At 39.3% G+C, this 26,378-nt stretch overlaps 1 protein-coding gene and 1 long non-coding RNA gene across 3 annotated transcripts in view; one reads left to right on the forward strand and one right to left on the reverse strand.

Annotated features, from left to right (window-relative positions):
- The window catches only part of LOC133543644 (uncharacterized), an 80,288-nt gene that overhangs the window by 41,394 nt on the left and 12,516 nt on the right, over positions 1-26,378 (reverse strand). The gene's annotated exons all lie outside the window — the stretch shown is intronic.
- Positions 3,894-26,303, forward strand: nrl (neural retina leucine zipper). Of its 2 annotated transcripts, none has more exons than XM_061888030.1 (5): positions 3,894-4,011; positions 10,056-10,852; positions 10,931-11,212; positions 19,378-19,593; positions 24,810-26,303. In XM_061888030.1, exons 2-5 carry the CDS (start codon positions 10,244-10,246, stop codon positions 24,969-24,971), a joined length of 1,269 nt encoding a protein of 422 aa, XP_061744014.1. In that variant the 5' UTR covers positions 3,894-4,011; positions 10,056-10,243; the 3' UTR covers positions 24,972-26,303. The 2 variants fall into 2 exon arrangements, with proteins under 2 accessions (XP_061744014.1, XP_061744015.1); XM_061888031.1 differs by lacking the exon at positions 3,894-4,011 and adding an exon at positions 4,054-4,185.

The raw sequence follows: 26,378 nt of genomic DNA on the forward strand, positions 1-26,378 counted from the left end.
CTCCTCAGTTCCCAAACGTTTACTGAGTGTTGTTAAAAGGAAAGGCCATGTAACACAGTGGTAAAAAATGCCCCTGCGCAAACTTTTTTGCAATGTGTTGCTGCCATTAAAGGCCTACTGAACTGAGATTTTCTTATTGAAACGGTGATAGCAGGTCCATTGTATGTGTCATACTTGATCATTTTGCGATATTGCTATATTTTTGCTGAAAGGATTTAGTAGAGAACATTGACGATAAAGTTTGCAACTTTTGGCTACTAATAAAAAAGCCTTGCCTTTACCGGAAGTATGTGCACGTGACGTCACGAGTTGCAGGGCTCCACACATATTCACATTGTTTTTAATGGGAGCCACCAGCAGTAAGAGCAATTCGGACCGAGAAAGCGACAATTTCCACATTATTTTGAGCGAGGATAAAAGATTTGTGAATTAGGATATTGATAGTGAAGGACTAGATGAAAAAAAAACAAAAAAAAACGATGGCAGTGTGTTACATGGCCTTTCCTTTTAAAGGCCTACTGAAATGAGATTTTCTTTTTCAAACGGGGAAAGCGGGTCCATTCTATGTGTCATACTTGATCATTTCGCGATATGGCCATATTTTTGCTGAAAGGATTTAATAAAGAACATTGACGATAAAATTTGCAACTTTTGGTCGCTAATAAAAAAGCCTTGCCTTTACCGGAAGTAGCAGACAATGTGCGCGTGACGCCACGGGTTGTAGGGCTCCTCACATCCTCACATTGTTTATAATCATATCCTCCAGCAGCAAGAGCTATTCGGACCGAGAAAGCGACGATTTCCCCATTAATTTGAGCGAGGATGAAAGATTTGTGGATGAGGAAAGTTAGAGTGAGGCACTTAGAAAAAAAAAAAAAAGCGACGGCTCCGGCAGTGTGAGCGTTTCAGATGTAACTAGACATTTACTAGGATAATTCTGGAAAATCCCTTATCTGCTTATTGTGTTAATAGTGTTTTAGTGAGATTGTAAAGACATACCTCGAGGTGGGATGGCTGCGGTGAACACGCAGTGTCTCAGAGAGAAGCCGAGGAGCCAAGCTCACAGCTGCCTTTTTTGACAATGATGTCTCCGGTAAGATATATATCACAATTTTCCCATCCAAAAACATGCTGGCTGACGTAGAGCAAACATGTTCGCTTGACCGCTCTGCTTCACAAACAAACAAACACAGGCTGTGTCTCGGTGCTAAAGACAGCTGCAGTCCACCGCTTTCCACCAACCGCATTGTTCTTTATAGTCTCCATTATTAAATGAACAAATTGCAAAAGATTCAGCAACACAGATGTCCAAAATACTGTGTAATTATGCGATTAAAGCAGACTACTTTTAGCCGCTAGTGGTGCAGCGCTAATATTTTCTGACAGTCGGTGACGTCACGCGTACGCGTCATCATTCCGTGACGTTTTCAACAAGAAACTCGCGGGAAATTTAAAATTGCAATTCAGTAAACTAAAAAGGCCGTATCGGTATGTGTTGCAAAGTTAATATTTCATCGTTGATATATAAACTATCAGACTGTGTAGTCGGTAGTAGTGGGTTTCAGTAGGCCTTTAAATTCTAAGTTAATCAATCAATCAATGTTTATTTATACAGCCCTAAATCACAAATGTCTCAAAGGACTGTAGAAACCACTACGACTACGACATCCTCGGAAGAACCCACATAAGGGAAAGGAAAACTCACACCCAGTGGGCAAGGAGAATTCACACCCAGTGGGACGCCAGTGACAATGATGTCTATGAGAACCTTGGAGAGGACCTCAAATCTGGGCAACCCCCCCTCTAGGGGACCGAAAACAATGGCTGTCGAGCGGGTCTAACATGATACTGTGAAAGTTCAATCCATAGTGGCTCCAACACAGCCGCGAGAGTTCAGTTCAAAGCGGATCCAAGACAGCAGCGAGAGTCCCGTTCACAGGAAACCATCCCAAGCGGTGGCGGATCAGCAGAGTAGAGATGTCCCCAACCGATACACAGGCGAGCGGTCCATCCTGGGTCCCAACTCCGGACAGCCAGTACTTCATCCATGGTCATCGGACCGGACCCCTCCACAAGGGAGGGGGGGGACAGAGGAGAAAAACAAAAGAAGCGGCAGATCAACTGGTCTAAAAAGGAGGTCTATTTAAAGGCTAGAGTATACAAATGTGTTTTAAGGTGAGACTTAAATGCTTCTACTGAGGTGGCATCTCGAACTGTTACCGGGAGGGCATTCCAGAGTACTGGAGCCCGAACGGAAAACGCTCTACAGCCCGCATACTTTTTTTGGGCTTTAGGAATCACTAATAAGCCGGAGTCCTTTGAACGCAGATTTCTTGCCGGGACATATGGTACAATACAATCGGCAAGATAGGCTGGAGCTAGACCGTGTAGTATTTTATACGTAAGTAGTAAAACCTTAAAGTCACATCTTAAGTGCACAGGAAGCCAGTGCAGGTGAGCCAGTACAGGCGTAATGTGATCAAACTTTCTTGTTCTTGTCAAAAGTCTAGCAGCCGCATTTTGTACCAACTGTAATCTTTTAATGCCAGACATGGGGAGACCCGAAAATAATACGTTACGGTAACCGAATGACTATTTGCAACAAAAAAAAATAAGTTTCTCAATTTGAACATTAAATTAGGGATGGGCGATATATCGATATATACGATATATCGCGGGTTTGTCTCTGTGCGATATAGAAAATTACTATATCGTAATATTCGAATATACGTTCACACGCAGGACTTTTAGCTGCGGGCGTACACTTCAGGCTCTCCTCGCTCTTTCCTGTCTCTCCTTCTCGCAGACAAGCAGGCTTACATACGTCACACGTCACATACACGCCCTCGCAGGGCAGAGAGGTAAAAAAAAAAAAGGGCAGAGAGGTAGCGGCGTGGCTAACGTTAGCTGCTAACGTAGCCGTACGAGAGAAAGATGGTGCGGATCTGGTAACAAATGAAGGAAGACTTAATTCCCAATAACAGCAGGGTTTTCATCGTCTGGCAGTGGTTCGGCTTCAAGCGGGAATATGTCGAACAGACAACCGTAATTTGTCAAGTGGGGTGGGGGGAGGGTTGCTATAAAAAGTAGCATTACTGCTAATATGTAGCATCGTTTGTAAAGTCACTCGCTAGAGAATGAAGAGAATTTCATAACCTTAGTAACATACCACATAGTGAAGGACGAATACTATTTGATTTCCTATTATGTAGCTCATTTTTATTTGACACTTAAAATGTCTCTGACAAGCTTGCAATTTATGTTTTGGAAATGACTTGAATGTTAGTGCCATTGCTTAATAAGTTAATAAAATACAAATGGACTTAGTTGTGATTTCCCTCTCTGCATGAAAGTTTAAAAGTAGTATACATTAATGCTGTATGTAGAAGAATGTTTTAATGTAGACACATATAATCATCATACTGCTGTGATTATATGCATCAAGTGTTCATTCAATCGTAATATATATCGTATATCGCGATATGGCCTAAAAATATTGCGATATTAAAAAAAGGCCATATCGCCCAGCCCTACATTAAATATGTCGTCTTTGCAGTTTACTCAATTGAGTACAAATTGAAAAGGATTTGCAAATCATTGTATTCTGTTTTTTATTTACCATTTACACAACGTGCCAACTTCGCTGCTTTTGAAGAATCGAATCGTTGCTAAAAGGAATCGTTGCACCCCTACTAGATAACTAGACAGAGGGAGTGAGAAAAACAGAGGGGGGGGGGGGGGGGGGGGGGGGGGGGGGGGCACGCATGCCAGCAAACCATGTGAGTGGACATGGCCGGGCGGCATGGTGGAGTTGTGGAGGGGGGGTGTATTGTTGCAAACGGGGATTTGCAGCAGTGGAGAAAGAAAGCAAGGGGGCAGTGGCACTCAGTGACATACACACACTCACACACTCCTCTTGTCAGTCACACAGTCAGTGCGTCCAATATTTGTGTGTGTGTTTGTGTGTGTGATGTTGACAAGCGCTCATCCTCTTCATCTCTATGACCGACGGTAAGTTCATACTTTTTTTTTTTTCCGCCTGTATGTGTGCGTCTCATTTTGTGCGTCGTGGGTGATTCTGGTCCGGAATCAGACCGAGGCCTCTGTGGTTCACATCACTTGTTTGCTTCCTGTCGGCGTCCGGCCGCAGGGGTCCGACTAATGAAGCACGCTGCAGAGGCACGGGTCAGAGTTGCATTTTTTTTTTTTTCTTAATTACATGTTCATTTTGATCACCACGATTATTTTTGAAAGCTGGTAATTAGCAATGGAACAAGGTTCCTCCTACGCGGTTGGAAGCATTTTAGATTGTTGGTGTTTTCCAAGTATTTCCAACACAGGTTTGAGGAGATGTGTGTTTAGTGTATGTTTGAAAATGACATACCGTATTTTTCGGACTATAAGTCACAGTTCTTTTGTCATAGTGCGACTTATACTCCGGAGCGACTTTAGGTGTGAAATTATTAACACATTACCGTAAAATATCAAATAATATTATTTAGCTCATTCACGTAAGAGACTAGACCAGGGGTCGCCAACCTTTTTGAAACCAAGAGCAACTTCTTGGGTACTGATTAATGCAAAGGGCTACCAGTTTGATACACACTTAGATAAATTGCCAGAAATAGCCAATTTGCTCAATTTACCTTTAATAAATAAATATATATATATATATATAAATGGGTATTTCTGTCTGTCATTCCGTCATACATTTTTTTTCCTTTTATGGAAGATTTTTTTGTAGAGAATAAATGATGAAAAAAAACACTTAAACGGTTTAAAAGAGGAGAAAACAGGAAAAAAATGAAAATTAAATTTTGAAACATAGTTTATCTTTAATATCAACTCTTTAAAATTCAAAATTCAACCGAAAAAAAGAAGATAAAAACTAGCTAATTCGAATCTTTTTGAAAAAATTAAAAAAATAATTTGTGGAACATCGTTAGTGATTTTTCCTGATTACGATTAATTTTAGAATTTTGATGACATGTTTTAAATAGGTTAATATCCAAACTGCATTTTCTTAGAATATATAACAAATTGGACCAAGCTATATTTCTAACAAAGACAAATCATTATTTCTTCTAGAATTTCCAAAACAAAAATTTTAAAGGAAATTCAACAGACTTTAAAAATAAGATAATATTTTATTCTAAACATTTTTCTAGATTTGCCAGAAAAATGTTTTTGAATTTTAATTATAATAAGTTTGAAGAAATATTTCACACATATTCTTTGTCGAAAAAACAGAAGCTAAAATGAAGGATTAAATTAAAATGTATTTATTATTCTTTCCAATAAAAAAAAAATGTACTTGAACATTGATTTAAATTGTCAGGAAAGAAGAGGAAGGAATTTAAAAGGTAAAAAGGTATACGTGTTTAAAAATCCTAAAATCATTTTTAAAGTTATATTGTTCCTCTAAAATTGTCTTTCTGAAAGTTATAAGAAGCAAAGTTTAAAAAAAAAAAATTTTTATTTATTTAAACAAGTGTAGAACAAGTCTTTAAAATATTTTCTTGGATTTTCAAATTCTATTTGAGTTTTGTCTCTCTTAGAATTAAAAATGTCGAGCAAAGCGAGACTAGCTTGCTAGTAAATAAATTAAATTTAAAAAATAAAGGCAGCTCACTGGTAAGTGCTGCTATTTGAGCTATTTTTAGAACAGGCCAGCGGGCTACTCATCTGGGTCTTACGGGCTACCTGGTGCCCACAGGCACCGCGTTGGTGACCCCTGCACTAGACGTATAAGATTTCATGGGATTTAGCGATTAGGAGTGACAGATTGTTTGGTAAACGTATAGCATGTTCTATATGTTATAGTTATTTGAATGACTCTTACCATAATATGTTACGTTAACATACCAGGCACCTTCTCAGTTGGTTATTTATGCCTCATATAACGTACACTTATTCAGTCTGTTCACTATTTTTTATTTATTTTAAATTGGCTTTCAATTGTCTATTCTTGGTGTTGGGTTTTATTAAATAAATTTCCCCCAAAAATGCGACTTATACTCCAGTGCGACTTATATATGTTTTTTTTTCTTCTTTATTATGCATTTTCGGAAGGTACGACTTATACTCCGAAAAATACGGTAGTTTCCACCCCTAGACATGTGGTTGGGTTCTGGTTGAAAGTGTGGACTCTGGATTAGTCTGACGGTAATTGGATTTGGCGGCTGAGACTCGTGAATCTTTGTGTCAAAAATGAATGAACGCTTTTGATATATCCTTCACAAATTGAAATATCGACAGTGGGATGAGAAGTTTTAGTGACTTGTGTTAATATAAAATATGATGCACTCCGAAAGGTACAAGCGGTAGGAAATGGATGGATGGATGATGGACGGATGTTTTCATTCAATCAAAACATATTTAAAAATGTGTTGTTGTTTTTTTGTTTCTTTGACTATGACTAAACTGCAAAAAAAGTCAGTGTTCAAAAACAGGACGAAAAAAAATAAGGGATATTTTATTTGAATTTGACAAGAGTTTCCAAAACAGGTAAAATTAGCTAAACTCAATGTACCCAAAAATACCTTAAAATTAGTATATTCTCACGAATAACAAGTGCACTTTTCTTGGTAGGTAAAAAAATTAGACCTTTTTGCTCAAGATGTTGAAAAACATTCTTAAATTAAGCAAATGCTAATGCCTTTATCTTGACATAATGATATGCGCTCGGCATCGTGATTTTTTTTTTCATGCTTGAAGAAAGAAATTATTACTTTAAAAAAGTAGTTTTATACATGTGAGTGTTGATGAGACAGCTTTACACCAGTTGATATTCTAGTTTCAAGCATGTTTTACTCAATATAGGTCATCACATCTCAGCAACAAGCTGTGATATCTTACTAAGATCATTTAGGACCAAAACCCTTAAAACAAGTAAAACACTAACATAAAATCTGCTTAGTGAGAAGAATTATCTTTGACAGAAAATAAGCAAATATCACCCTTATTTGAGATATTTAATCTTACATAGATTTCAGGTTTGGCAGTGTATAAAAGACATTAATGGCGCCCCTTGAGGTTCGTGGTCAAAATGCTGTTAAAAACATACAGAACATAACCTTAATTTTACAAATCAATTCTAAACAAGGTTTTTCAACCAATCTTGCTCACATTTGACACACGTGCGCAGCTCAGTCTCCTAAAACAGTGGTTCTCAAATGGGGGTACTTGAAGGGAAGCCAAGGGGTACGTGGGATTTTTTTTAAATATTCAAAAAAATTCAAAAATCCTTTATAAATATATTTATTGAATAATACTTCAACAAAATATGAATGTAAGTTCATAAACTGTGAAAAGAAATGCAACAATGCAATATTCAGTGTTGACAGATTTTTTTGTGGACATGTTCCATAAATATTGATGTTAAAGATTTCTTTTTTTGTGATGTTTAGAATGAAGTTCATGAATCCAGATGGATCGCTATTACAATCCCCAAAGAGGGAACTTTAAGTTGATGATTACTTCTATGTGTAGAAATCTTTATTTATAATTGAATCACTTGTTTATTTTTCATCAAGTTTTTAGTTATTTTTATATCTTTTTTTTCCAAATAGTTCAAGAAAGGCCACTACAAATGAGCAATATTTTGCACTGTTATATAATTTAACAAATCAGAAAGTGATGACATAGTGCTGTATTTTACTTCTTTATCTCTTTTTTTTCAACCAAAAATGCTTTGCTCTGATTAGGGGGTAATTGAATTAAAAAAAATGTTCACAGGGGGTACATCACTGAAAAAAGGTTGAGAACCACTGTCTTAAAGCAGTGGTCCCCAACTTTTTTGTACTTGCGGACTGGTCAACGCTGGATAATTTGGTGTGGGGGGTTTGGGGGGGATTCTTTTTTTTTGTCATGAAAAAGGGAGGTTTTTTGGGTTGGTGCACTAATTGTAAACGAATCTTGTGTTTTTTATGTTGATTAAATAAAAAAATAAAATAAAATAAAAAATAAAAAATAAAATAAAAATAAAAAATGTATAAAAAAAATTATTCCGCGGCCCGGTACCTATCGATTGGTTGGGGACCACTGTCCTACAGGGTAGGTACCAAGTACCCCGAAGTTGCGGCAAGTGTATTGTTGAAAAGCTGTTTGAGAAATTTCAAGTCAATCGGACATACAGTACAAGGTTTAATTTGTCCGAAAAACAGAAGTGCAGGCATCTCAGTCAGGGTGCTTGTTTTACCAAAGTTTCACTCTTTTGCGTGCACTGGTTCAGGAGTAAAGGTGTTATCTTAGAAATACAGTAAATGATGATATAACTCCTGCATATGTGGATTAAAGTGGATGAAATATTATTTTCTTCTTTTTTTGTGCATGTTCTAAATAGATTGGTTAGTTGTAAGGCTACTGCTATGGCTAGGATTTGTTTACTTTTATTATTATCCTAAATATTACATTGTGTGCCTCATTTTTTTTTTATATTGCATTTACATTGTATATTATAAAAACAAGTCATAAAAACAAACATTGCGGTAACACTTTAGTAGTGGGAACATAGTTGAAGTAACAAATACTTAATTTAGAGTTATTTGGACACTAGGGGAACATATAAGGTTTAGGGTTACTAATAAGCAATAATTCTGAGGTTATTGAGGGAAAACTTTTAGTCAATGGCTTACTGGTTATATAATAAGGCCATGCAGAATAAGGCATTAATACATAATGACTAATTAAGAGCCAATGCGTTACTAATTAGCATGTTAATAAGCAACTAATTAATAGAATAGAAAGTCCTTTATTGATCCCTGGGGGAAATTCAGCACCACAGTTCGCTCTCAATAGACAATAATAATTATAATAATAAATAATATACAACATATATTATATATATAATATATGAATAATATAAATATATTCTACATACATTCTACATTTAAGTGCAGTCAAGGAACATATGGATTATACAGTCTGATGGCTGTAGGTATAAAGGACCTCCTGTGTCGTTCCGTGTTGCATTTAGGGAGTCTGATCCTTCCACTGAACGTGCTCATTCTCTCTGCAAGGTCCCAGTGTAGTGAGTGGGAGGTATTGTCCATAATGGCTAGGAGTTTTGCTAAACTTGTCCTCTCTGACACCACCGCCAGAGAGTCCAGCTCCACTCCCACCACGTTACTGGCCTTCTCTACCAGCTTGTCCAGTCTGTATGTAATGGTGACTATCTTCCCCATACTGAAGTGTTACCATAATTGCATTAAAAAAAATAAATAAATAAATAAATGATGATTATTTCTTTAATGCTTCATCTATGGTTAGGTCTGAGTTTGTTGACAAAATTTGACAAGATTATGGGGAAAAAATATTACACATTATTACACTGATCTCCTTCCAGGGTTAATGAGTACCGTATTTTTCGGAGTATAAGTCGTTCCGGAGTATAAATTGCACCTGCCGAAAATGCATAATAAAGAAGGGAAAAAACATATATAAGTTGCACTGGAGTATAAGTCGCATTTTTGGGGGAAATTTATTTGATAAAAACCCAACACCAAGAATAGACATTTGAAAGGCAATTTAAAATAGATAAAGAATAGTGAACAACAGGCTGAATAAGTGTACGTTATATGAGGCATAAATAACCAACTGAGAAGGTGCCTGGTATGTTAACGTAACATATTATGGTAAGAGTCATTCAAATAACTATAACATATAGAACATGCTATACGTTTACCAAACAATCTGACACTCCTAATCGATAAATCCCATGAAATCTTATACGTCTACTCTCTTACGTGAATGAGCTAAATAATATTATTTGATATTTTACGGTTATGTGTTAATAATTTCACACATAAGTCGCTCCTGAGTACAAATCGCACCCCCGGCCAAACCATGAAAAAAACTGCGACTTATAGTCCGAAAAATACGGTATGTGAGATCTGTTATGAATCCTAACGCATGAATGCTGTTGATTGCTTTTGTAAGTTTTGATAGCTAAACAAAGGCTAACAAACTATATTTCATTGCCAATTAAGGTCTCCATTCTATTCCACAATGCATGCACTTATCATGACATTCTCCACCTTTCTTCTTCACTGCAGGACTAGAAAGACAGACAAAAGGACAGAGGGAAGCCCAGTTTGAAAAAAAAAGAGGAAGCCCCCTAAGTCAGTCTACTTCCCGTCAACCCCCCCGCTGCTGTCTATGAGCCGCTCTGAGGCGCTGTGTTGGATTTCCCGGCGTTCCTGACAGCACAAGAAAGCCTGAGGAAGCATCAACGGAAGACACCATGTCCTCGCCTTCCCTCCCCATGGCGTCCCTCCCTCCGAGCCCGCTGGCCATGGAGTACCTCAACGACTTCGATCTCCTCAAGTTCGAGGTGAAACCCGACACGCCCCCGCTCTCTGCTCAGTGTACGTACCCCAAATCGGGCCTGCCCCACGACCCCTCCAGCTCGCCGTACGCCAGTCATCCTCCCCAGGACTCCAGTTTGAGCTCCAGCCCTTACAACTCGCTGCCGCCCTCACCCACACTCAGCGACGCCCAACCGCCGCCTTCGGGCTCGTCCTCCCTGTCTTCGTCGTCCTCCTCCATCGCCTTCCCGCTGTCCATGTCCAACAGCTTCACGTCGGGCGTCAGTTCCGGCTCCCAGGAGAACGGAGACGGCAGTCCGGCCCACGGCGGACCTCAGGCCCCCACCCCGGCCTCGCTGGAGGACCTCATCTGGTTTGCGGCGCTGCAGCAACAGTTTGGAGGGGAGGTCCCTGGGCCCGCCACGCTTCTGGGCGCACTCGGGGGTAGTGGCGACAGAGAGAGGGCGCCGGTCAACGGCTTCCTGGGCTGCGAGGACGCTGTGGAGGCTTTGCTGAACTCGGCTGCGGCCGCCGTCACCTCACAGGTACCTCTTGTCTCCACGGTCCATCATTCGCCATCTGTCAAGTAGCCATCTTTAGCTTCCATTTTTCCATCCACTCAGTTTCCAGGTCTTTCTCAAAGTTCCAGCAGCAACATGGGAGACTCGGGAAGCGACAGCGGTGCCGACGTGTCCTGCGCCAAGGGGACAGACGTGGGCCACCGCCCGCTCGTCTTCCTGTCCTCAAACACTCCCTTGCTGACCAACGTGACCGCCGCGTCGGCAGCCTACCAGCAGCCCCTAAGCCCTCAGGGCCGCCTCGTGCCCCTTCCGCATCACCACCATCATCAGCACCACCTTCACCACCCCATGCATGGCGGCCATCATCATCATCATCACCCACAAGTCAGTCAGGTGTTAAAACTGTAAATAGCTAGGACTGTCTTTCCGCCTTAAGGTCTGATCTGCATCAACATGTCATATTGCACTAAATACAGTTTGGGTAACTAAAGGTGTCAATGGTGTAGGAACCCTATTGAAGGTGCCAAACCCCAGTGCTCCTAAATCACATGTGTCAAACTCAAAGACCAAAGGCCCAAGATCTAGCCCGCCAAGTCAAATAATGTGGTCCGCCACATCATTTAATGTCGCCCGAAATGTCATTCAATGTGGTCTAATATGCCATTTAATGTGGTTTAACACGTCATTTAATGTGGTCTGACATGTCCTTTAAATTGGTCTGACACGCCCTTTATGTGGTCTGACACGCCCTTTAATGTGGTCTGACACGCCATTTAAAGTGGTTTAACACTTTCTTTAATGTGGTCTAACACTTGCTTTAATGTGGTCTAACACGTCATTTAATGTGGTCTGACATGTCCTTTAAATTGGTCTGACACGCCCCTTTATTGTGGTCTGACACGCCCTTTAATGTGGTCTGACACGTCCTTTAAAGTGGTCTAACTCGTCCTTTATTGTGGTCTGACACGCCATTTAAAGTGCTTTAACACTTCCTTTAATGTGGTCTAACACTTGCTTTAATGTGGTCTAACACTTGCTTTAATGTGGTCTAACACTTGCTTTAATGTGGTCTAACACTTGCTTTAATGTGGTCTAACACTTGCTTTAATGTGGTCTGACACGTCATTTAATGTGGTCTGACACGCCCTTTATTGTGGTCTGACACGCCCTTTAACGTGGTCTGACACGCCCTTTAACGTGGTCTGGCACACCCTTTAACGTGGTCTGACACGCCCTTTAACGTGGTCTGGCACGCCCTTTAATGTGGTCTGACACGCCCTTTAAAGTGGTTTGACACGTCCTTTAATGTGGTCTAGCACGTCCTTTATTGTGGTCTGACACGCCATTTAATGTGGTTTAACACTTCCTTTAATGTGGTCTAAGACGTCATTCAATGTGGTCTGACTCGTCCTTTATTGTGGTCTGACACGCCATTTAAAGTGGTTTAACACTTCCTTTAATGTGATCTAGCACGTCCTTTAATGTGGTCTGACTGGTCCTTTATTGTGGTCTGACACGCCATTTAAAGTGGTTTAACACTTCCTTTAATGTGGTCTAAGACGTCATTTAATGTGGTCTGACACATCCTTTATTGTGGTCTAACACGTCCTTCAATGTGGTCTAACACGTCATTCAATGTGGTCTGACACGTCATTCAATGTGGTCTGACACGTCATTCAACGTGGTCTGACACGCCCTTTAATGTGGTTTAACACTTCCTTTAATGTGATCTAGCACGTCCTTTAATGTGGTCTGACTGGTCCTTTATTGTGGTCTGACACGCCATTTAAAGTGGTTTAACACTTCCTTTAATGTGGTCTAAGACGTCATTTAATGTGGTCTGACACATCCATTATTGTGGTCTGACACGCCATTTAAAGTGGTTTAACACTTCCTTTAATGTGGTCTAAGACGTCCTTTAATGTGGTCTGACTCGTCCTTTATTGTGGTCTGACACGCCATTTAAAGTGGTTTAACACTTCCTTTAATGTGATCTAGCACGTCCTTTAATGTGGTCTGACTGGTCCTTTATTGTGGTCTGACACGCCATTTAAAGTGGTTTAACACTTCCTTTAATGTGGTCTAAGACGTCATTTAATGTGGTCTGACACATCCTTTAACGTGGTCTAAGACGTCATTTAATGTGGTCTGACTCGTCCTTTATTGTGGTCTGACACGCCATTTAAAGTGGTTTAACACTTCCTTTAATGTGATCTAGCACGTCCTTTAATGTGGTCTGACTGGTCCTTTATTGTGGTCTGACAAGCCATTTAAAGTGGTTTAACACTTCCTTTAATGTGGTCTAAGACGTCATTTAATGTGGTCTGACACATCCTTTATTGTGGTCTAACACGTCCTTCAATGTGGTCTGACACGTCATTCCATGTGGTCTGACACGTCATTCAATGTGGTCTGACACGTCATTCAATGTGGTCTGACACGTCATTCAATGTGGTCTGACACGTCATTCAACGTGGTCTGACACGTCATTCAACGTGGTCTGACACGCCCTTTAATGTGGTCTAAGACGTCATTTAATGTGGTCTGACACATCCATTATTGTGGTCTGACACGCCATTTAAAGTGGTTTAACACTTCCTTTAATGTGGTCTAAGACGTCCTTTAATGTGGTCTGACTCGTCCTTTATTGTGGTCTGACACGCCATTTAAAGTGGTTTAACACGTCCTTCAATGTGGTCTAAGACGTCATTTAATGTGGTCTGACTCGTCCTTTATTGTGGTCTGACACGCCATTTAAAGTGGTTTAACACTTCCTTTAATGTGATCTAGCACGTCCTTTAATGTGGTCTGACTGGTCCTTTATTGTGGTCTGACACGCCATTTAAAGTGGTTTAACACTTCCTTTAATGTGGTCTAAGACGTCATTTAATGTGGTCTGACACATCCTTTATTGTGGTCTAACACGTCCTTCAATGTGGTCTGACACGTCATTCAATGTGGTCTGACACGTCATTCAATGTGGTCTGACACGTCATTCAATGTGGTCTGACACGTCATTCAACATGGTCTGACACGCCCTTTAATGTGGTCTGACACGCCCTTTTAAGTGGTCTAGCACGTCCTTTAACGTGGTCTGACTCGTCCTTTATTGTGGTCTGACACGCCATTTAAAGTGGTTTAACACTTCCTTTAATGTGGTCTAAAACATCATTTATTGTGGTCTGACTCGTCCTTTATTGTGGTCTGACACACCATTTAAAGTGGTTTAACACTTCCTTTAATGTGGTCTAAGACGTCATTTAATGTGGTCTGACACGTCCTTCAATGTGGTCTAACACGACACATCCTTTATTGTGGTCTAACAAGTCCTTCAATGTGGTCTAACACATCATTTAATGTGGTCCGACACGTGATTTAATGTGGCCTGACACATCCTTTATTGTGGTCTAACACGTCCTACAATGTGGTCTAACACCTCATTTAATGTGGTCTAACACGTCATTTAATGTGGTCTAACACGTCCTTTAATGTTGATAACACGTCCTTTAATGTTAACACGTCCTTTAATGTTAACACGTCCTTTAATGTTAACACGTCCTTTAATGTGGTCTAACACGTCATTTAATGTGGCCTGACACATCCTTTATTGTGGTCTAACACGTCCTACAATGTGGTCTAACACCTCATTTAATGTGGTCTAACACGTCATTTAATGTGGTCTAACACGTCCTTTAATGTTGATAACACGTCCTTTAATGTTAACACGTCCTTTAATGTTAACACGTCCTTTAATGTTAACACGTCCTTTAATGTGGTCTAACACGTCATTTAATGTGGTCTAACACGTCCTTTAATGTCGATAACACGTCCTTTAACGTGGTCTGACTCGTCCTTTATTGTGGTCTGACATGCCATTTAAAGTGGTTTAACACTTCCTTTAATGTGGTCTAAGACGTCATTTAATGTGGTCTGACACGTCCTTCAATGTGGTCTAACATGACACATCCTTTATTGTGGTCTAACACGTCCTTCAATGTGGTCCGACACGTCATTTAATGTGGTCCGACACGTCATTCAACGTGGTCTGACACATCCTTTATTGTGGTCTAACACGTCCTTCAATGTGGTCTAACACGTCCTTCAATGTGGTCTAACACGTCCTTCAATGTGGTCTAACACGTCCTTTAATGTGGTCTAAGACGTCATTTAATGTGGTCTGACACGTCCTTCAATGTGGTCCAACACGACACATCCTTTATTGTGGTCGAACACGTCCTTCAATGTGGTCTGACACGTCATTTAATGTGGTCCGACACGTCATTTAACGTGGTCTGACACATCCTTTATTGTGGTCTAACACGTCCTTCAATGTGGTCTAACACGTCATTTAATGTGGTCCGGCACATCATTTAATGTGGTCTGACACGTCATTTAACGTGGTCTAACACATCCTTTATTGTGGTCTAACACGTCCTTCAATGTGGTCTAACACCTCATTTAATGTGGTCTAACACGTCATTTAAAGTGGTCTAACACGTCCTTTAATGTTGATAACACGTCCTTTAATGTGGTCTAACACGTCCTTTAATGTTGTCCAACACGTCTTTTAACGTGGTCCAACATGTCCTTTACTGTGGTCTAACATGTCCTTTACTGTGGTCTAACATGTCCTTTAATGTGGTCTAACAAGTCCTTTAAGGTGGTCTGACCCCTCATTTAACGTGGTCTAATGCATCATTTAAATGTGGTCTAACATGACATTTAATGTGGTGTAACATGTTCTTTAACGTGGTTTAAAACGTCATTTATTTGTGGTTTAACACGTCATTTAATGTGGTCTAACAGGTTATTTAACATAGCCCAACACGTCATTTAATGAGATCTAATACCTCATTTAATGTGGTCTAACACGTCCTTTAATGTTGTCCAACACGTCTTTTAACGTGGTCCAACATGTCCTTTACTGTGGTCTAACATGTCCTTTACTGTGGTCTAACATGTCCTTTAATGTGGTCTAACAAGTCCTTTAAGGTGGTCTGACCCCTCATTTAACGTGGTCTAATGCATCATTTAAATGTGGTCTAACATGACATTTAATGTGGTGTAACATGTTCTTTAACGTGGTTTAAAACGTCATTTATTTGTGGTTTAACACGTCATTTAATGTGGTCTAACAGGTTATTTAACATAGCCCAACACGTCATTTAATGAGATCTAATACCTCATTTAATGTGGTCTAACACGTCCTTTAATGTGGTCCAACACGTCTTTTAATGTGGTCCAACATGTCCTTTACTGTGGTCTAACACCTCATTTAATGTGGTCTAACACCTCATTTAAATTGGTCTAACACCTCATTTAATGTGGTCTAACACCTCATTTAATCTGGCCCGTCATGTTAGTCATTGTGATCAAAAAACGTCTTTTAATGTGGTCCGCCATATCATTAAATGTAGTCCAACACAATGTGGTCTAAAATGTCTTTTAATGCGGTCTGCCACATCATTTAAGGTGGTCAAATACAATATTCAATCCAGGCTCGGGATCTTTCTGTGTGGAGTTTGCATGTTCTCCCCGTGAATGCATGGGTTCCCTCCGGGTACTCCGGCTTCCTCCCACTTCCAAAGACATGCACCTGGGGATAGGTTGATTGGCAACACTAAATTGGCTCTAGTGTGTGAATGTGAGTGTGAATGTGGTCTGTCTATCTGTGTTGGCCCTGCGATGAGGTGGCGACTTGTCCAGGGTGTACCCCGCCTTCCGCCCGATTGTAGCTGAGATAGGCGCCAGCGCCCCCCGCGACCCCAAAAGGGAATAAGCGGTAGAAAATGGATGGATGGATGGATGGAAACTGGTCTAACACCTTATTTATTGTGGTTCACCACAATATTTAATTTGGCCCGCCACATCATTTAATGTGGTCCAACACAATATTTAATGTGGTCCAAAATTTAAGTTAATGTGGTCCACCACATTATTTAATGTGGTCTCACACGATATCTAATGTGGTCTAAAATGTCATTTAACGTGTTCTAACACGATATATAATGTGGTTCGCCACATCATTTAATGTGGTCAAACAATATTTAAAGTGGTCTATCACGTTATTTATCGTGGTTCACCACATTATTTAATTTGGCCCGCCACATCATTCAATGTGTCCAACATATCATTAAATGTGGTCTAACACATGATTTAATGTGGTCTAAAATGTAATTTAATGCGGTCTGCCAAATTGTTTAACGTGGTCTAATACAATATCTAATGTGGTTCGCCACATCATTTAATGTGGTCAGACAATATTTAATGTGGTCTAAAACATTGTATAATGTGGTTCGCCACTTTATTTAATTTGGCCCATCACATCATTTGATGTCTGCCACATCATTTTTAACGTGGTCCAACACATTTTAATGTGGCCTAAACATAATTTATCGTGGTCTGCCACTTCATTTAACATGGTCCAACACATCATTTAACGCGGTCTAAGACATCATTTATCATGGCCCGCCACATTAATTAATGTGGCCCTCTTAATAGGTGCCACATATCTCTTACAAGAGCACATACTGTAAATCAGGGGTCACCAACACGGTGCCCGCGGGCACCAGGTAGCCCATAAGGACCAGATGAGTCGCCCGCTGGCCTGTTCTAAAAATAGCTCAAATAGCAGCACTTACCAGTGAGCTGCCTCTATTCTTTATTTTATTTTATTTATTTACTAGCAAGCTGGTCTTGCTTTGCTCGACATTTTTAATTCCAAGAAAGACAAATCTCAAATAGAATTTGAAAAGCCAAGAAAATATTTTAAAGACTTGGTCTTCATTTGTTTAAATTAATTCATTTGTTTTTTTACTTTGCTTCTTATAACTTTCAGAGAGACAATTTTAGAGAAAAAAATACAACCTTAAAAATGATTTTAGGATTTTCAAGCGCATATACCTTTTTACCTTTTAAATTCTTTCCTCGTCTTTCCTGACAATTTAAATTAATGTTCAAGTAAATATATTTGTTTTATTGTAAAGAATAATAAATCAATTTTAATTTAATTTTCCGTTTTAGCTTCTGTTTTTTCGACGAAGAATATTTGTGAAATATTTCTTCAAACTTATTAAAATTTAAAAAAATTATTCTGGGAAATCTAGAAAATCTGTAAAATCAAATGTATTTCTTATTTGAAAGTCTTTTGAATTTCTTTTAAAATTTCTGTTCTGGAAAATCTAGAAGAAATAATGATTTGTCTTTGTTAGAAATATAGCTTGGTCCAATTTGTTATATATTCTAACAAAGTGCAGATTGGATTTTAACCTATTTAAAACATGTCATCAAAATTCTAAAATGAATCTTAATCAAGAAAAATTACTAATGATGTTCCATGAATTCTTTTTCAAATTTTTTCAGAAAGATTCAAATTAGCTATATTTTCTCTTCTTTTTTTCGGTTGAATTTCAAAGAGTCGAAATTGAAGATAAACTACGTTTCAAAATTTAATTTTCATTTTTTTCGTGTTTTCTCCTCTTTTAAACCGTTCAATTACGTGTTTTTTTCATCATTTATTCTCTACAAAAAACCTTCTGTAAAAGGAAAGTAATCATGATTTGTTAAAAAATTTTAGTGGCTAGCTAGTTAAAATGGGATATTGTGATTTCACAAGACTGTCTTAGAAGTGATCATTTGAAAATGTTCAATTTGACAAATGTGCACTTAGAGAAAATATAAAAATAAAGTAGTGCATATTGATATTTATCTGTTTCTATATATATTTATTGAGATGATCAGTGTTTCCACAAAGATAAATATCATGAATTATTAATAATAACAGACCTAAAAGTAAATTGAGCAAATTGGCTATTTCTGGCAATTTATTTAAGTCTGTATCAAACTGGTAGCGTTAAATCAGTACCCAAGAAGTAGCTCTTAGTTTCAAAAAGGTTGGTGACCCCTGCTGTAAATGTTAGCAACATTAGCAAAGGTACGGGAGCTACAGTACTAAAATTACACTCACATTTTGGCAGCTAGGTTAGCCAATTACCTGAAGAAAAACACATTGATCTCACAATGAGCTTAGTTTCAAGATGTGTAGCGAAGCCTTTTATTTTTTTTTTTATTATGCTTATAGAACATCTCCAAAAGGTCACTTTTTGCATATCTAACTTTAATACCAGCCATGCACTTAATTTTGTGTTTTCACAAGGAAAATGTGACGATGACAGCCAGATTGGTTGACGTTAATGATGCAAAATAAAATGTGGACAGTCATAAAATGCTCTGGAGTGCGTGCATGTAGCAACGTTGAGGTATTACATTTCAGAGTCGTTGTTGATCGGGATGTCTGGTTGGATCCGGGAGCTCTAAAAGGAGCGCAGTGAGAGCTTATAATCATATCTGCTATTATTGCCTGGCGTAATCCCGATAACTGTCAGCCACACTTAGTCAGATTATACGACAGATTATGGACAGTAACGTCCCCACCGACAATCCACAATGACACTTGTTTTGCTGGCTTTCGTAGAAATATATGCGCTGTGAATCATCTCTAGCGTGCCTAGCACTGAATAAACACCGGTATGTTCTCCGTCTGTTCACAGTGCGGCGCGAACGAGCGCTTCTCCGACGAGCAGCTGGTGAGCCTGTCGGTCCGCGAGCTCAACCGCCACCTGCGGGGCGTCAGCAAAGACGAGGTGGTGCGCCTGAAGCAGAAGCGACGCACCCTCAAGAACCGCGGCTACGCCCAGTCCTGCCGTTACAAGCGCTTACAGCATCGCCACGCCCTTGAGTCGGAGAAGCACGTGCTAAGTCAACAGGTAGTGAGATGGCGACCAATCTCTGAACACAATTTCTGTAGGATTTTCTACTATTCTTGTAATTCCAGTTGCAATATTGTGTGGGTTGAGTTAATGTTTCTGTTTTTCAATTTTGTGAAAATGATAAACCCAAAACGATGGCTGACCAAAACCTATTTTGTACAAATTCCAACTGACTTTCCATATCCATATCCTAACTTAACCTAATCAATCAATCAATGTGGAACACTTTCCCATGTGGATCAATAAAGTTTGTATAATCAAAAGTATATTAACCTAACTTAACCTTAATCAAAATTACATTAACCTAACTTAACCTTAATCAAAATGATATTAACCTAACTTAAAAAATAATTCAAGGTGCCTAGCTTTTTTACATAAATACATAAATTTTACATGTCCTAACCATACCCGAACAGAAGGTGCTTAAATTTTCTGTGCACAAATTCCTACTAAATTTCTAGTTCCATATCCTAAGTCAGGGGTAGGGAACCGATGGCTCTAGAGCCAGATGTGGCTCTTTTGATGACTGCACCTGGCTCTCAGGTAAATCTTAGCTGACATTGCTTAACACGATAAGTAATAAATAATTCCACTGGTAATCACAGTGTCAAAAATAACGTTCAAAATATGAAAGATTCTCATGCATTTTAATCCATCCATCCGGTTTCTACCGCACCTGTTCAAGAAGTCGCATTAATGGTAAGAAGTATTTTATTTATTAATGTTAATGTTATTAAAAAAGAACAAGAGACATATTAAACTCTAAAATTGTTGGTCTTACTTAAAAATGCACGCATTTAGTTGTATTCAGTCTTAAAAAATATATTATATGACTCTCACGGAAATACTTTTTAAAATATTTGGCTTGTATGCAGAGGTGGGTAGTAACGCGCTACATTTACTCCGTTACATCTACTTGAGTAACTTTTGGGATAAATTGTACTTCTAAGAGTAGTTTTTATGCAACATACTTTTACTTTTACTTGAGTATATTTATAGAGAAGAAACGCTACTTTTACTCCGCTCCATTTATATGCAATCAGGTAGCTACTCGCAATTTTTTTTTTTAATCGATCTGATAATGCACGTTTTGTTTGTTTTGATTTGGTCAGACACACATTCAAAGTAGGATCTACGCATGCCTGCGTTTCACCAATCACATGCAGTCACTGGTGACGTTGGACCAATCAAAGAGAGCCAGGTGGTCACGTGACCGTCACACGTAGAACCTGACATGTTGAAAAACTTATTGGGGTGTTACCATTTAGTGGTCAACTGTACGGAATATGTACTGTACTGTGCAATCTACTATTAAAAGTTTCAATCAATCAATCAGTGTAAAGGAAAAAAGACACTTTTTATTTCAACCGTACTTCCTGTCAAAAGCCTAAAGACTGATCGCACAGTTCCTGTCTTCACAATAAAAGTGCCGCTCCATCGCGCCTGCGCTAACAAAATAAGAGTCTCCAAAAGCCAGCGCAAACAAACTAGCAAGGTACGGAGTTTGCCGCCAATGTATTGAAGCTGGAAAAATAAGATGCCAAAAACCAACGACTTTCATGTGGTATTGGACAGGAAGAAGGAACTTTTTTTCTCCTCCATTTGAAAACCGGGACATTATCATCACTATACTGTCTGATTCCAATCAATGCAAGTCATCAGAATCAGGTAATACACCAACTTATATTCTTGTCTTCATGAAAGATAGGAATCTATATGTTAAACATGCATGTATATTCATTAAAACACCTTTAACATGTGAACAAAAACGGCAAAATAGATAAATATGAATTATATACTGTACATATAAAATGTGTATATATATATATATATATATATATATATATATATATATATATATATATATATATATGATATGTGTGTATGTACATGTATATATGAGGTAGATCACCTCGACTTGGTCATTTATTAAGTAATTGATTAACGTTGAAAATCTTATTGGGGTGTTACCATTTAGTGGTCAATTGTACGGAATATGTACTGTACTGTGCAATCTACTAATACAAGTTTCAACCAATCAGTTGATCAATGAATGCCTACTGAGCCTATGGTGCTGTTAAGTTATTGTGGCTCAATTTGCTTTATTTTTTATTTATTTTAATGTATTATTATTTAATATATAATACTGTTTTAGTTGCTTAAGAGATATTCCTGGCTCTGAATTTGCTCATTGCTATTTTTATGTTTTTGTGCATTATTTGTTGCCGTAATCATGAAATCAACAGGTTACTCATCAGTTACTCAGTACTTGAGTAGTTTTTTCACAACATACTTTTTACTTTTACTCAAGTAAATATTTGGGTGACTACTCCTTACTTTTACTTGAGTAATAAATCTCTAAAGTAACAGTACTCTTACTTGAGTACAATTTCTGGCTACTCTACCCACCTCTGCTTGTATGGCTCTCTCAGCCAAAAAGGTTCCCGACCCCTGTCCTAAGTCAACCCTAACCAATGGTGCTAAACTTTTTTGTGCCAAATTCCTACAACATTTGTAGTTCCATATCCTAACTCAACCCTTCAGCACCTGTCGACGGGTAGTGGTGATGCCCATCTCTGCCCTTCGCAAAGGACCCTCTTCGAAACAAGATCTTTTGAAATGATCGCTGCATAATACACTGTACTTTGTGTGTGTGGTCCAATCCAACCGTGTTCGCTTGACCGCTCTGTTCCATAGTAAAGCTTGACCGTCATCTTTCGGGAATGTAAACAATGAAACACCGGCTGTGTTTGTGTTGCAAAAGGCGGCCGCAATACACCGCTTCCCACCTACAGCTTTTTTCTTTGACGTCTCCATTATTAATTGAACAAATTGCAAAAGATTCAGAAACACAGATGTCCAGAATACTGTGGTATTATGCGATGAAAACAGACGACTTATAGCTGGGAACAGTGCTGGAACAAAATGTCCTCTACAATGCGTGACGTCACGCGCACGCGTCGTCATACCGCGACGTTTCAGCAGGATACTTCGGCACGAAATTTAAAATTGCAATTTAGTAAACTAAAAAGGCCGTATTGGCATGTGTTGCAATGTTAAGATTCCATCATTGATATATAAACTATCAGACTGCGTGGTCAGTAGTAGTGGGTTTCAGTAGGCCTTTAGAAAAGCTAAAACTCACATATTATGTCTTTTTTACAATATTGAAATTTTGCCGTCCAAAAATCTAACCTTGAGACGGTTTGAAAGTTATTTTTAGTAAGTCGTTTTATGTGTCTGTTGCTTTTAATGCAAATGGGCTGTGTGTCTCCAACAGAGTGCATGGGCACTGTTTAAATCAGGGGTGTCAAACTTGAATACAGAGTGGGCCAAAATTTTAAACTGAACAAAGCCACGGGCCAAGGTTGAACAAATTAACCTTTTAATAGGGACCCAAACAGGTTTTGCATTGAATATTGAACAAGCAAGGCTTATATAACTTTATAGGGACATGTAAAATCAAGTTTTAAATAATAATCATTAAAAAATATCAATGGCATATCAAATAAAATTTAAATAAAAATTGAATGCCTCTTTTCTACTCTCAGCCCTCTGAGGTAAATATCAAAATAAACTTTTTCCACAGGCTAATAATAAATTTGCAAATAAAATAATAACAAATTAATCAAACATTCAAGCCTTGAAGTAGCAAGAGAAAGTGCATGAGTAAAACATTAATTATTGCTTGGGGGGGGGGGGTATATTGTAGCGTCCCGGAAGAGTTAGTGCTGCAAGGGATTCTGGGTATTTGTTCTGTTGTGTTTATGTTGTGTTACGGTGCAGATGTTATCCCGAAATGTGTTTGTTATTCTTGTTTGGTGGGGGTTCACAGTGTGGCGCATATTTGTAAGATTGTTGAAGTTGTTTATACGGCCACCCTCAGTGTGACCTGTATGGCTGTTGAACAAGTATGCTATGCATTCACATGTGTGCGTGTGTGTGCAAAAGCCGCATATATTATGTGACTGGGTTGGCACGCTATTTCTATGTAGGAAAAGCGGATGTGACGACAGGTTGTAGAGGACGCTAAAGGCAGTGCCATTAATGCACGCCCCCAATATTGTCGTCCGGGTAGAAATGGGGAGAAATTCGGGAGAATGTTTACCCCGAGAGATTTTCGGGAGGGGCGCAGAAATTTGGGAGTCCGGGAAAATCGGGAGGGTTGACAAGTATGAGTATTAGTGGTGAATGTGGTGTTACAGCGGCACTGCCGCTGTATAAAACCGCCGGGCCAGCTCTAATGTTAATTTCATACTGCCTCAAGGGCCAAATCAAATTACACGGCGGGCCAAATTTGGCCCACGGGCCAGAGTTTGACACCCATGGTTTACATGATACACCGACTCTGCACTTGTCTACACGTCCATTTCGACAACGTAAAATTATGGACTTTTACAGGAAGACACACACATTAGCAGCACCAGCGTAGCTACGTTAGCCCATCTTCCTCGTTCTTCTGCTTCATTTCCTTGTTATGCGCGCAGTTGTGCCGTATATGTTATTGTCACATATGCATGTACAGTAGATGGCAGTATTGTCCTGTTTAAGAGTGTCACAACATTGCTGTTTACGGCAGAAGAACTGCTTTACGGTAGACGAAAACGTGACTGCTGTTGTTGTGTGTTGTTACATAAGAAACCAAGAACTCGCCCTTGATCATTCTACAGTAATAACATCATTGGGCAGGCACGCTGTTTATATTGTGGGAAAGCGGACGTGAAAACAGGCTGTCGACACGTCACTCAGGTCCGCACGGAGCCAAAGGGGGCGTGGCCTCCAGCTCCGCCTGAATTTCAGGAGATTTTCGCGAGAAATTCGGTCCCGGGAGGGTCGCTGAATTTCGGGAGTCTCCCGGAAAATCCAGGAGGGTTGGCAAGCATGTGTTAGCCACCATGCTAACATTACACTTGCAAAAAAACAACAACATCGTGCTAGGATAGCCTTTTTGGCAAAGAAAATCAAATGATCAAACTTTCAGTTCCCATGTCTGTAGCTGAATGAGAGCTAGTTAGCTGCATTTTAAGATGTATAGCGAAGCCTGCTTTCTTTTCAAGATGTCATAAAAAGCCAGCGAGCTGAGAGCCTTTTTTCTTAAAATGTGCAGCTAAAAAGTAAAAGGGGGGTGAAAGATTTTGGTGCTCATTCACACGTCACTAAAAAAGCCTCAACACATCCGTCGATGCCAACAAATGTTTCTTTCCCATCCCCAGCTGGAAGAGCTACAGTGTGAGCTGACTCGGGTGCTGAGGGAGCGAGACGCCTACAAGGCCCGGTACGAGAAGCTCCTTGGCAACAACAACATTGGCGCTGGGGAGGCCCCGATCGGCCGCGGCGGCAGCCCGCCTTCGCCGTCACCCGACTTCTTCCTCTGAGTGCGGAAAAGACGAAGACGAACTGTTGGTTTTAGTTGGGTTGAACTCATCTCTAGGCTGCTTTTTGGACTACACCGTGAATGATCGTTGCACTTGCTCGGAACGGGAAGACATCTTTTATGAGCAAAAGTCTTGGGACACATCTATTAAGCAAACAGGGATTCGCAGTAATAATTCACCTTAGTAGGGTTGGCCGATATGGACGATACAAATGGCCGATGATAGGTTTTAATATATCGCGGTGATGCATATTGACAACACATTCTAGCTGTGTTACGCAAATTCGACAGCGACAATGTAGCATTCTTGCTAAGCTGCTAGAGGCTAACGTCCCTCCACGGTGCAAAGCCACTTCTAAGTCAGTAATACAAATAAACTACGTTTCATACCCGTATCATTATCACTGGAAGACAAGGAATAGCTAAACATACTACACTAGACAGCTTAAGAAGATATGCTAACATTTATGCTTGAGCTCTTAAATGTAAACATCGGTGGGCGCATGGATACAAATATCGACAGTAACGATACAGAGTATAAGATCAGTATATGGCCGATACTACAAGTGTTATATTGATATTTTTTTATTGTCAAATAAACAGTTGTTTGTGTTATTATTTAAAAACTCAGGAAATAGGTTCCCTGACACAGGACTTTAAGAGATACAAAATAAGGATTTCAATCAGAGCCAATTGTAGGAAACAATGACAATAATTAATATTATTCAAACCACTATCCTGTCTGATTATAACTGTGATCAAAAATGGAATCATTCGATAATCGTGTCAATTTTAAGTATCTGTAAACCCAAATTTGTAGTATCAGCCAAAACTAATGTAATGTATCAGAGCAAAAGTATAATAACCAAATATGAACGATAAATTAACAAGTAGATTAATAATACAGCTGGAAATGATGCAATATGTTACCATATATGTCAGCAGCCAAATTAGGAGCCTTTGTAACGGCTCTACAGTAACAAGGGAATTCATATGGCCCCATTCGTCGCGGTTTACCTGACACATGAAACGTGACAAAATGGGGTGGGTGCACGATCTGCTTTCGCCGCCAGACGGCAGTAGACCGGGAATATCTTAAGATGCGTTTTGTGGCAATTCCAACTTTGACCACAGCGTCAGTTGCTATGTAAAGGGGCAATTTCCATCATTTTCATCAGACTGCATTGCAAAATAATGTACACCTCCTCTTCCTCTCACGCGAGTGGGGCCATATGAATCGCTTCCCTACTGTATTATAGTTGATAGACCAAATAATACATTGTGATATACAGTGGGGCAAAAAAGTATTTAGTCAGCCACCGATTGTGAAAGTTCTCCCACTTAAAATGATGACAGAGGTCTGTAATTTTCATCATAGGTACACTTCAACAAAAAAATCCAGGAATTC

This window comes from Nerophis ophidion, linkage group LG26 (genome assembly GCF_033978795.1).
Source record: "Nerophis ophidion isolate RoL-2023_Sa linkage group LG26, RoL_Noph_v1.0, whole genome shotgun sequence".
NCBI classification, from domain to species: Eukaryota; Metazoa; Chordata; class Actinopteri; order Syngnathiformes; family Syngnathidae; genus Nerophis; species Nerophis ophidion.

Excerpts from the sequence above, each read along its gene's own strand:
- nrl (XM_061888030.1), top strand. The coding sequence starts at position 10,244 with ATGTCCTCGCCTTCCCTCCCCATGGCGTCCCTCCCTCCGAGCCCGCTG. Across the intron at positions 10,853-10,930 it reads CGGCCGCCGTCACCTCACAG|TTTCCAGGTCTTTCTCAAAG; the intron begins GTACCTCTTGTC and ends CCATCCACTCAG. Across the intron at positions 11,213-19,377 it reads ATCATCATCATCACCCACAA|TGCGGCGCGAACGAGCGCTT; the intron begins GTCAGTCAGGTG and ends GTCTGTTCACAG.